This window comes from Protomyctophum bolini (genome assembly GCF_963924005.1).
Source record: "Protomyctophum bolini genome assembly, chromosome: 18".
NCBI classification, from domain to species: domain Eukaryota; kingdom Metazoa; phylum Chordata; class Actinopteri; order Myctophiformes; family Myctophidae; genus Protomyctophum; species Protomyctophum bolini.
This window is the reverse complement of record NC_137879.1, coordinates 7609355-7622448: the sequence shown is the minus strand read 5'-3', so window position 1 is coordinate 7622448 and position 13094 is coordinate 7609355. Positions and strand designations below refer to the sequence as shown.

At 44.6% G+C, this 13094-nt stretch overlaps 1 protein-coding gene across 2 annotated transcripts in view; it reads right to left on the bottom strand.

Annotated features, from left to right (window-relative positions):
* Positions 1 to 244: 244 nt before the first annotated feature.
* The window catches only part of LOC308332625 (thrombospondin-2-like), a 42399-nt gene continuing 29549 nt past the window's right edge, over positions 245 to 13094 (bottom strand). For both annotated transcript variants that reach the window (XM_080788613.1, XM_080788614.1), the window contains 7 exons: positions 12599 to 12833; positions 8164 to 8391; positions 7796 to 7926; positions 5222 to 5362; positions 3023 to 3120; positions 2482 to 2621; positions 245 to 1978 (listed from right to left, as the gene is read on the bottom strand). In XM_080788613.1, coding sequence (XP_080644739.1) covers positions 1971 to 1978; positions 2482 to 2621; positions 3023 to 3120; positions 5222 to 5362; positions 7796 to 7926; positions 8164 to 8391; positions 12599 to 12833 — 981 coding nt within the window. In that variant the 3' untranslated portion in view covers positions 245 to 1970. The remainder of the gene's footprint in view (positions 1979 to 2481; positions 2622 to 3022; positions 3121 to 5221; positions 5363 to 7795; positions 7927 to 8163; positions 8392 to 12598; positions 12834 to 13094) is intronic.

The following is a 13094-nucleotide window of genomic DNA, read 5'->3' as shown; positions in this document are numbered from 1 at the left end:
GGCATTAGAGCTATGGACCAGAGCTAGGTCAGGGGTAGAGTGGCTGGTAGGGAACCAGTTCGATCCTGGCTTCCCAGAGTGACCTTAAGCAGTCTCTGAACATGGTTCCTCCACGATCGGTGTATGAATGTGTGGGTGAATATAATGCACGTATGTAAAGTGTGTTGGATAAAAGCGGCAGCGCTATATAAATCCACCATTTACCACTGATCGTAACTAATAATAAAAACCCCACACACATACCTTTGTCTCTTAGGTCTTTACTGTCAAATGTTCACAGTCCAATGTGTTCATTTCAAACGTCATATTCGCCTTCCTCTGTTTAACGTTGAAAAGTTGTGCAATAAATAAATATTTACAACCCTTACAAACCCTTACATGAAAACGGCAGCAACAATGAATTAAGAGTTGAATACAAACGAAAACAAACGTGCTGTAAGTGATACATTTTGGTTAAAAAAAACATGTATTTCTTGTTTATTGCCGAGTGTGTTTTTTTCAGTAACAGGATTCTCCCCCATCAACCCAGCTCTGTAACAACACAAATCACATGGTCAGGTGGGTTTTCTTTTCATCCAATCAAGAGAGAGAACTCTTTTAAGGTGTTCAAAATTCCAATTCTGTTATTCTGTTAATTATTGTTATAATTTGGTTTGCTTGTTTCATCACTTCCAAATTCACTTGCTTATCCTGTGTCTGTGTATGAGTTCTCTGTCTCTGATTGGATCGAATTGGTATCCCAATCTGAACATTATCTTTTCCGTTTAGCAACGAGCTGGAGAGACGGGGTTACCGCTGGCTATAGCCTGTTGCGTGAGGCAGCTTGATGTACAAGTACACCCCCTGGACATGACGCTAGTATGTCGCAGGGAGGGACTTACCCCCAATCCAACCCTTGATGCTGAGTGTCAAGCAGGGAGGCACTGGGTCCCATTTTTACAGTCTCTGACTCTCTGGTATGACCCGGCCGGGGATTGAACACCGACCTCCCAGTCTCAGGGCGGACACTCTAACCACAAGGCCACTGAGCTGGTTACATGGCATGGCCAGACTAATATCACTGCGTAGATATTAGTCTGGAATCTCTGTGTGGAGAGAAGAGTACTGCCGAGGCAGACAACGCGGCGGTACACTCCAGGTTAGAGAAAACCCTTATAGGCTCCAGGCTCCATGATGAAGCCTACTAGTGGCCGAAACGGGTACGTTGTCTGCTCGACAGAGGTAAATAAAATCATGTGGAAAAAGGACATATTGAGTGCTGGCATTTTCTTCTGATCTCTGTGTGGAACCTGCATTTCCAAAGGGCGAGTTTATACAAAAAGCACACCATATTTACATTCTGGGCCCTGAATTGGTCCCTCACTACTTACGGAGGGATTAAAATCCAATCACAACTAAGCAGTGCCAGACCAAATCTACCGAGGGCTTATTTTTTTGTTGCAATGGCATATTTGTCTGGTTTCCAGCTTAACCACTGGCTGTTACTGAGCAAACACTGACTGACTATAATATCAATGATTACTAAGGGTATATATATACAGCTATTAAACACTTCTTTTAACAACAACAACAATAACAAAATCACTTACAGCAACTTTAAAATCATATAAAAAAAAGGGAGAAGTTATTGTTTTCAGCCGGTGATACAGCCTGCTATTGGTAGTAGTAGAAGAAATATTTTTAAACCATACTGTATAGCTGGTCGTTAACAGTTAATTAGTGGAGGCTTTGTAAACACACTGTAGTGTAGATGGTCATTAGCGGTTAATTACTGGTATGACATAAGATCTGGGTGGGAAACCCAAATATCTCTCCTTCTCTCTCTCTCTCTCTCTGTCTGTCTCTCTCTCTCTCTCTCTCCCCCTCTCTCTCCGTGTCTTTCAAGTCTATAGTTTCTCTCCAGTCTCTCCCTTGGATCGGTCGGTCGACAGGCCATCATGGAAACTACTCTCCTGGTGAAAAGCATAATCTCAGTCATCTGGAAAAGCAGAACCAAAGAGAAGAAAAAAAAAGAAGAACGTAGCCGTTATAGTCGTCACATTTTACGGCCCAGCTGCTCTCGCAGGTGGAACCGTGTCGACAGCATGCGAGGCGGACTCTTTATGCACTTAACATAGCAACAGTGAAATACTGCATGCACCAAACAGCCAGGCCAGCGGAGGAAAGTAACTCATCTCGGAGGGCGAATGGTGTACCATTTTTACAGCTTTAATACTAGTTACTTTGTGGATTTAGATATACTGTTAACCACTTCTCTTAAACGGAGTCCTCTCAGGGCTCTACTAGACTAGTGCCTTTTCTGTTTCCACCTATACATTAAAGACGTATTTTCCATCAATTATTACACACCCCCTGCCCCTCTTAACACGCTCTGCACGTCCCTGCTGGGTGCTCTAATGCCAGGTCAGCTGTTTGTTGTTAATGGGTTCAGAAAATCAAGAGTATACTTGGCAGCACTGACAACAAGGCTTTCATACCAACCTCGGCACTCGTATCTCAGGTCTGAGAAGAGCACATGCTCCTGGGAGAACACGAACAGCCCCAGCCGGCCTCCGGCCAGCGTGTGGTCGTACACCGGCCCCGAGTCGGACAGGATGTCTCTGCCCTCGTAGATCACCACCCTGGAGGGGACAGCAGAGGACACAACATGGTACACATTTGGCCCCTTTTTCCACTGAAATAACCAACTGGTTCCATTCTAGATTCTTGGAACCTTGCTGCTTTCACGGAACCGGTGGCCATTTTTCGGTTCCAGTTCCGAACCAACATTTAGGGTTCTGAACCAATTCATTTTCAGTGGAAACAATGGGGGGGAGAACCAAACTAGTTCAACCCCGGTGGAAAAGGTTGTCAAAATGACTCATATCATCATATGGTAAATAAGCATATTTTTGCTGTATTTTTGCATTTTAAAAATGTATTTATAGAAAGCCAGGGTCAATGTTAACATACTGTTCGTATTGAATTATACCCCCCGGACCTCCCCCCAGACGTCATATACATTAAGTGAAGGCCATGGTACCTCATGAATCCTGTCTTGGGTCTGTGGATGAGGTGCATACGATAGGCAGTGAAGGCCTTCCAGCCGATCTTGTTGGGGTCATGCCAAAGCGTTTTCACCTTTCAGACAGACAGACAGACAGATATTATTACAGTTATATAGGGTTATACATTGACTAAAACGAAGACTAAAAGAATGTAAGTTAACTGAAACAAAATTCTAAACCAAAGTTAAACCTAAAACTAAAATGAAGCGGAACTACCTTTATTTACACATAATATCTGATTTATGTAATGCATTCTTTCATCCTATTTTTTGTTTTGCTGCTGCTACAGTAGGCTATAAATCAAGCTGCTAGGCTATCCTCATAACACCTGACTAATGACTAAAAGTAAATAAAAACGAAACTACAACTTTTAGATTTTCTTATATACTTATATAAATATTGCAAAACTACAACAACATATAATACGGACGCCAGCGCACGCAGCAGGGCGGAGGTCCCAATTATCTGTGTTCAAAGTGGAAGTATAGTACAACAACAACGGTGCATCATTTATTTAACCCTTTCTGACCTGAGATCAGATTCTAAAAATGTCTACTACATCCTGACAGTTTTCCTTCTGACCTGAGATCAGTTTCTAAAAATGTCAGTCGCTCTTCGTTTTTTCTAAAATAGCAGACCTACAAGCTCGTAGCGCGCCACTCGGTGGCGCGCTATGAGCTTGTAGATCTGCTATTTTTCAATAGCTAAAGCATTAACATGATGCTTACACCAAAATGGGCTCCCGTTCAGAATGGGTTAAGGCATGAGAATTAAATTACCCAGCATGCCTCACAGAATATAAGTGTGGTGGTCTCAACGATTCATGCAGCCAAGAATGAAGGTTCATGCGAGGAATTTCCTTTGTTCTGTGCAGCGCGGGTCCAACATGACTCAATCAGCTCAGGACCATATCCAATGCAAACAGACACAAACACTTATAACGTACTTGCACATGCATACTACAGGATGCGTGTGTTTTTATCTCGTGTTTGTGGTGAGTTTTAAAGCAGCACTACTGAATGTATAAGTTTCCTCTTCTACCCCAGACATGAAACTGGTTTCCCACTCAAGTGCTGATTTATTTTCTTCCTTTTTTTTACCATGAATCTTGACCATGATTTAATTTGGTCAAAATCTAAATGTGTCAAAAGAAGAGCAGGGAGACAAAATCCAACCACCCCAATTGTAAGTTCTTAACATACTCAGATACAGATTTCATTGGACAACATTGCAAAGTGTGAGATCGGCGTAAGTGGCATATTGTTGTAATTAGGGATGTCCGAAATTGACATTTTTGCCGATATCCTGATATTGTCCAACTCTTCACTTCCGTTATCCCGATATCACCCGATACCAACCGATACCAATATACAGTATGCGGTCGTGGAATTAACACATTAAGCTATGGCTAATTTGAAATTTCATTGTGATGCCCCGCTGGATGCATTCATAAATGTAAGGTTTTAAAAAAAAAACATTGGAAAAGAAAGACATTTTAAAATTAAAATTGATAAATTGAAACGGATAACGATGTTATATTTTAGTTAGCAACAGCTAACTAGTTGTAATACTAGTTAGGTGTGGCTAACCTGCTAAAATAAAGGTTAAACCCGACAAAAAGGCCACACGAACATGACGTACCGTTCGTGGGCTGACCACTGCATGTCACGTCTGCCACACCTAACCGGTCTTCCTCCCCTTCTTTCTAACCTATCCTCTATTATATAGAGTGGAGACAGAGGTGCAGGAGAGGAGGCGGAGGCAACCAATCAGCAACAACTATTAAAGCCTGGTTCAACCCTCCACGCCCTGCCAGATCATCCGTCTCTGTTGGACCTAGTCAGTCATGTTCCACCCGGGCTAGCAGCATCATTCTACCTCAGTGTGCTCTTCTGTTATACTTAATTCTACCCTCCTGTCTTCACAGTGACCTTGAACCACCCTGGAACTGGACGCTTGCCAAGTTGCCTGCCTCACGTCACCTGCCTCTACTCAGCTCTGCTCCTCATGTCAGAAGAAGTATAAATAAATCTATATTCTAAAACTGCAACTCCTTCTTGTCTGTCTCCTGTCTGTACCTGGGTTCAAGCAATCATATGACACTGCATGGTCTCTACTCTACCTCTGAAATGTATAGATTAGATAGAAAGGAGAATGGTTGGAGCCAAGCGTGCCTGTTTCCTGGTGTTCCCGGTGTGCCACAGGGCATTGCGGAGGTACATGCCGGGTCCCGTGGTCGAGTTGACCAATTTCAGAGAAACCCCAGCTGTGGCAAACGCCTTGGACGGCTTCTTCTCCCAGTAGGCCTGAGACACCTGATCACACACGCACACGCACACGCACACGCACACGCACACGCACACGCACACGCACACGCACACGCACACGCACACGCACACACACACACACACACACACACACACACACACGCACGCACACACACACACACACACACACACACACACACACACACACACACACACAAAGAGAGAGAGAGTAGAGGGGGCGAGTTAAATGATGCATGTAAATGGCCGAGGGCTGCAGTGCAAATCTGTAGAGAGATACATCACTACTCGATCACAGAGCACAGAAGCAACAGATGATTGGCAGTATTTGGATTTATCTGTGGAATCTGTGGTTCTCAAAGGGGGATTCCCAGGAACCCCCAATGGTGTCAATAAGGGGGTCCCCCAACGAAATTAGTAAATATTTAAACCATTTTTACCCTGTATATAGATCAGCTATTTGCTGTATTGTGAGCTTAATTGTAATGTAGGTCTGGGAACAACACCCTACCAACAGCCATTAAGATTATATGAATACATATTGACTCCTTCAAAACCGCTCTCAAAGAGCACCTACGCATCGAAACGGGTCCCCGTAATAAAAATCAGAGTTCCCCCCCACCCACTCCTTTTTTCCACATACTGTACATGTTTTTCCCTTTTTTGAGGGGTGCTAGCAGCTCCTATGTTTTAATGTTTGTTTTTAGTTTAATGTTTGTTTTAATTTGATTCTGGTCATCCTAAAAGGGCATCAGCAGCTACAGAACAACAACAGTGAGTGAGTGCTTGTCTATGAAGTCTATGTAATAGTGGCTCTGCAGTGCAGGGTGACAGGTTTGAACTGCACGGCCACATTGTGTCTCTTTATAGACGGAGCTTGAAACAGAACCTGTATTCTCAGTTGAGATTCTGGTTGGTTTACATTACTGGTCAGTAGTCAGGCTGCATTCAGGTGTTAATGACAATACCAAAATAAGTCGTAAATCCATGAGCCAGAGCTCCAAATTTGGGCTCCTAATCTGAGCATTGTGCAATATGTCAGATATAAGAGGCAACCTTCTTATTTAATTTTGTTTACAAGAATCAAAGGTTTTAAGACGTAATAAGGTGCTACCCCGCCCTCCGTCCCGTCCTGTCCCGTCCCACACCCACACAAGTGATACTTCTGTCCCTCAAATGAACACTTTGGATCTAGTCACCCTAACCTGAGGGGAGGGGGAACAGTACATGCCTTTTGTTTTTTTAAATGATGATTTGAATTTTGTTCTTTTTCATGTCATGATTATGAATTGAATACCCAGGACCTGAATGGTTTGTCTGTACTCTGTACTGTTTCCATTTCTGCTTAATAAAGTATTCAATCAATCAATCAAATACTACATCAAATCTCTTTGCCGATGTACAAACTCACAGCGCTTGTAGATGTGCTACTGTATCACTATCTATGTTCGCGGCGTGTTCGCCCCCCCCCCAGAATAGGGACTCAAAGTGGTTAAGTGGACGTTTTAGTCAAAATGTGAGCGAGGAGAAACAGAGTAATTTATCCCACCATTAGCTGCGCCGACACACCTATTGACATTGGCATTGTCACCGGGAAGAAAAATATACAGCCGTTTGCTGGAAATTGGCAAAGCAGCAGAGAGAGTGTTGTTGGGAGCCGGCCAGGGCCATAATGTGTACAGTGCCCACAAGGCAATTTGTGCAGCATTGAGCGAACGTTTAGCTTAACAGTCACCCTGGAACAATGATCCCTGGTCCTCTCTACTGTCATTACGGATGAATTGACACCATGTTTGTTTCAGCAGGAGGTGTGAGATCGTGTATACCAGCCATGTGGTGGCCTTGTGTTGTATGATGCAAGAAGAGGGACGCAGCGTGTGGGTGGGTGATTGGTTAGGGGAGGCGTGTGGGTTGGGTGATTGGTTAGGGGAGGCGTGTGGGTTGGTTGATTGGTTATAGGGAGGCGTGTGGGTTGGTTGATTGGTTATAGGGAGGCGTGTGGGTTGGTTGATTGGTTAGGGGAGGTGTGTGGGTTGGTTGATTGGTTAGGGGAGGTGTGTGGGTGTGTGGGGGAGTCGTGTGGGTGCAGTGTTAATGTCGTCGACTAAAACTAAGACGAAAAACGAAAACTAAATGGAAACTAAATGAAAACTAAGCTATGGTGACTAAAACTAAGACTAAATATACTGAGAATTTCGTCAACAAATAAAAACTAGACTAAAATCTTAGGAAGGGACTAGTGGACAAGACTTGGTTGCATGCTGAAAATAGCAGATCTACAAGCTTGTACATCTGCTATTTTTAGCAAGTGTAACATCTGCCATTACGACGGCATCAAGGCTCGCCAAAATACATTTTAGTCAACTAAATCAACTGTAGATTTAGTCGACTAAAATCTCATGACACAGTCGACTAAAAAAATGTACTGCCAAAAACCACACTGTGTGGGTGGGTGGTCCGCACCTGCTTCCACATGACCACGTAGAAGCGTCTGCTGGACTGGTAGGCGAACACGACGCCCGCGTAGTCGTCGTCCCGGTCGGTGTTCACGTAGAACGTGGCGCTGAAGTCCACCGCGTTGAACCGGTCGTATCCTGACCACGTCCAGAACACAGACAGTGAGACCATTAACCGGGAACCCTTTACTTTAGCTATTGAAAAATAGCAGATCTGCAAGCTTGTTATTCCCATCTTGATACAACTTGTTACTTGAGCAGAGCGCGCAAGTACTAGTTTATACAGTGCTTCTAAATTGAATTCAATCAATCTGAAATCTGAAACACTACCATGTACGTTAAAACAAATTGAGAGGGGGGGGGGGGGGGTCTCACCAATGGCGATGCCAGGATCTGAGTTGGCGGTCTGCAGCAGCTCGGTGCCCTGGCTTCGGATCACCCAGAACGGGTCGGACTGGGTGGTGCCCCGCGGGTCCAACAGAACCACCTGGAACTTCCTGAAGTCCGTCAGCCCGATGTCGCGGTTGTGCGGACAGGGGTCCAGAGCGTCGGGGATGCTGTCGTTGTCAAAGTCGTCCTGACACGCGTCACCGCAGCCGTTGCCTGCAGGGAGAGACAATTAAGAGACAGAGAATTAACGCACGCACGCACAGGCCAGGAAGGAGCGGTCATTGCAATCCTCGTGCTTGACTCCAAAGGCACCGTTCACTTCATATTATGGTCTGATTTGTTTTTGAGAGGCGCTATCCCCTCCTATGCACAGCTTTGTTACGGAATGTGATTAGTTTGATTGTGATGATGTATGATGATAAGAGCACTCCTCACTTCACAAGAGTGTGATTTTTTTAAGTCTGTCCTGCACCACAAGATGCCCAGCCCACAAAGGCTTACAATACACACATTTACATAACATACACACACGACACACCACCAAGATACACCACAAACAAAATACTTCAACAGTTACGGATACATAGTTCTTCAGCGCAACATGCATGCCTTATTGCCTTCTATATGAATTTTCCTAAAGGAAAGGTTTCCTTAGTGAACAGCCAACTTAACACAGGCCTACAGCAAGTCAGACATCCAAAACAAATCTGGATTCTCTGCTGCTCCTTGGAAAGTGGCTGAATGGTGGCCTTATGGTTTCACCAAAAATCACTAGGGACAATCCTGGAATGTATTCATTAGATTATGAGATATCTTGTGGGAAAAAGATTCACTTTAGGTACATACATGTGGAAAAACGTACGCTCGGAAGATCCAATTCAATAAACATTATGAAAACAACCTAAAACACTCGATGAACAATGAACATAGAGCGAGAATATCAGTCTAAGAAAGTGCATAGTGCAAAATACAGAGCTATTGCACGGGTACTTTTCACTGTTATGTAACAGTGAAAGGTCTGATGGCCTGTGGGGGAAAGATGTTCCTCAGCCTGCTAGTGTGAGCTAACTAAGAGGTTGACGTTTTGCCCTGAGGGGGGTGCTAAAAGATAGATCATGGATCGCTCAGTCAAAAGGGTTCACATAGTCACACATATGCCAGACGATTGGAGTTGTGTGACATCTAAATCCAGGCTATAAACTGGGGGGGAAAACAATTAAATGTTTTGACCTAAAAGGTGACACTAGAGGAAAAAAGGCCACTGGGTCACCAAAATCAGTCGAGTCTAATTAAGGTACACAGCCAGCAGAGATATCTTATTTGAGAGTGAAATGTGTGCAAAAAAAAGACAATTCTGGCCTGATGGCGGTGCATTAAGAGCTAAATGAACTAAATTTCACGACTGTAACATTGTTTTTAGGCAAAGTCCTAATCTGCGATGTGTGAAACACAAGCAAAACATTTGTATTATAGTTATAATACATTTTGGTAGCAATACAGCCAGCCAGTTGAAGAAATTGCATCTTTAACTTTGACTTAACACTAAGATTGAACATGTATCCTATTGCTAGTTTGATGTATCCTATTGCTAGTTTAGGTGTGCTGCCCTGTGGGAGGTTAGGGTTAGGGTGAGGGTTTGAGATATGTTGTAGGACTAAATGACTGGTCTAACCAATGTCCTTGAAATTAAACGAGTTGAGAATCACTGCTAGAGGCTAGAGCCATAAAAATCTTCTCTTATGGGGGTCCCTGGCATATCTTTTCAAATGGGGGTCCGTGGGCTAATTAGTGTCAATTTGACACGAAAAAGAAGTTGACATGAAAAAGTTTGGGAACCACTGATTATAGAGGAAAGGGCCAGTGGCGTCACCAAGACCAGTAGGGCCCGGGGCCATGCTGGGTTCACATAGGACCAGTAGAGGCCATGCTGGGTTCACATAGGACCAGTAGGGGCCATGCTGGGTTCACATAGGACCAGTAGAGGCCATGCTGGGTTCACATGGGACCAGTAGAGGCCATGCTGGGTTCACATAGGACCAGTAGAGGCCATGCTGGGTTCACATGGGACCAGTAGAGGCCATGCTGGGTTCACATAGGACCAGTAGAGGCCATGCTGGGTTCACATAGGGGCACAGAAACGTCCATGTTAATCCAGCAGACCAGTAGGGGCCATGCTGGGTTCACATAAGTAAGTAAGTAGCCTTGCCGAGCCATGAGGCCCATAGGGCAGGAGCCTATCTCCTGTTTCTGTAGCGTGAGGCAGCTTGATGTACAAGTACACCCCCTGGACATGACGCTAGTATGTCGCAGAGACTTAACCCCAATACAACCCTTGATGCTGAGTGTCAAGCAGGGAGGCACTGGGAGGCACCATTTTTAGAGTCTTTGGTATGACCCGGCCGGGGATCGAACCCCGACCTCCCAGTCTCAGGGCGGACACTCTAACCACAAGGCCACTGAGCTGGGTTCACATAGGGGCACAGAAAAACGTCCATGTTAATCCAGCAGATGGATGGTGAGATATTACGTGGGGACCATAATCAGACCAGAACAGATGGACGGACGGACGGACGGACGGAACCAACCAAACCATTAGAGACCCACGCCGCCAGTGGGACTCAAAACGAATCCCGAATTCTTTGTGATGGATGAGCAAGCTAAATAGATGAGAAACTAAATGGATGATGGGGGGAGATAGCTAGAGAGGGGAAGAAAGAAAAACATAGACGTCAGATGAATTTTGTCATTCCCAGATTAATCACAAGACTGGCTTTAATAAAGTTCCATTATGCAGCGCTGAATGTCAAACACGAATGTGACCGGGAGCATTCCTGACTCCGTGCATTCTTACTGGATTAGTTGTCATGGATTCTAGCACCAGAATGAACGGACCGACAAATCCATTCATCACAGAATTTAAGAAAGTGCCATTTTCCATATCTATGCAAATTAATGCAATGTTTGTACGATAACACGATATAGTGGTGAGCCGGTAGGGTTGGATAAGACGTGATTTCATCAGCCCTCGATCCACATTTGATTTATGGGTTGCGCAGCAGTGTTGATTCCGTCGACTGAAACTAAGACGAAAAATGTTCGTCGGCTACCTTTTTTTCACTGACGAAAACGAAATGGAAACGAAATGAAAACTAAGCTATGATGACTGAAACTAAGACTAAATATACTGACAATTTCGTCAACAAATAAAAACTAGACTAAAAATGTTAGTCTAGTTTTAACGTTAGGAAGGGAATAGTGGACAAGACATCCAGTAGAAGTCATTTTTTTGACACTTGGTTGCATGTTGAAAATAGCAGATCTACAAGCTCAAAAAATGCAAAAGAAAACATTGCATGGGTGCACCTCGGACGTATCATCATCAGTGATGTATCCTAAGGTCATCAGGGTTTTGGGTCTCTCGAACATCACACCCCTCACTCAGGTGACCCAGCCGGGGGTGATCAAGTCCCGACTTACATCCCAGTAGCTACCCTCGATCAGTCCCATTTGGGCAAGGCCACACAATCCGTTGCTCTGGAACTACTCTGCCAGGACTGGGAGAACCAGATTCTGGGCTCTGTGGGTTGACTCCTGTCAACCCACACAAGAGACTATGACTAAAACTAAAATCAAAATGTGCTGCACCAAACAACACTGTTCCACAGCCCTCGTTTGTGAATGAATGTGTAGAACAGTTTAGTTCTCAAACATTTTCATGTCAAGGACCCTCGAATTACCGACGCCTACCAGTTAATGTATGTGTTTGAATAACCAGATCTGCATTGTGAGCTTGAAGATTGGCTATTTTCCATAATACCGTGGTAGTCCAAGTATGAAATAGGGCTAAAGTGGTAGAAGTGATTTTTATGATGGATGGAAGCTCCTTACTGGCAATGGCAAAACAAAAATGTGGGAGGAATAAATTGGCATATAATAAATACTAAATTTGGGAGAAAAGGGGCTAAAATAAATGGCTACAAATGGAAGCAAAAATGGGAATCACTATGCTAGATAGTGTTCATTTCGTTAAGGCGCTTTCACACCCAAGACGGTGATAGAAGGTTCGGATCAGGGATTAAATTGTTGCATTTAGATTTTGGTCTGTTTAGTGTTCACACAGGACGTTGTAAAGCGAACCAAATATGTAAACCAATGGAGTGGCACACTACGAGCTTGTAGGTCTGCTTTCTTTGAAAAATCGAAGAGCGACTGACATTTTTTTAAAAATCTGATCTCAGGTCAGAATGGGTTAATACTGTAATTAGGTAGTACACAGACCATCAGTTAGTACAGTACTAGGTAGTACACAGACCGTCAGTGTCCAGCTGGTCCCTGTTGGCCACCAGCCTGCAGTTACTTAATACTGTAATTAGGTAGTATACAGACCATCAGTTAGTACAGTACTAGGTAGTATACAGACCGTCAGTGTCCAGCTGGTCCCTGTTGGCCACCAGCCTGCAGTTGTCTCTGTCGTCGGGCACGCCGTCGTTGTCGTCGTCGTGGTCACAGGCGTCGCCCCGCCCGTCCCCGTCGTGGTCGGCCTGGTTGCTGTTGGCCACGTAGGGACAGTTGTCCAGAGAGTTCTGGAGGCCGTCCTCGTCGATGTCCTCGTTGTCGTCACACGCGTCGCCCACCAGGTCGTTGTCGGAGTCGAGCTGGGTACACGCACGCAGGCACGCACGCACGCACGCAGGCATGCACGCAACGCACGCACGCACGCACGCACGCACGCACGCACGCACGCACACACACACACACACACACACACACACATCTTTATTTGTATTCACATTTTCCAAGAAATGTCTTGAACACAAACAATAGTGGATGCGCAAACTTGAGAAAACTCCACAACAAGTGCTTCAGGATACAGATCACAAATTTGGTTTGGAGCTAGATTGGCTATTTTCTTTAGT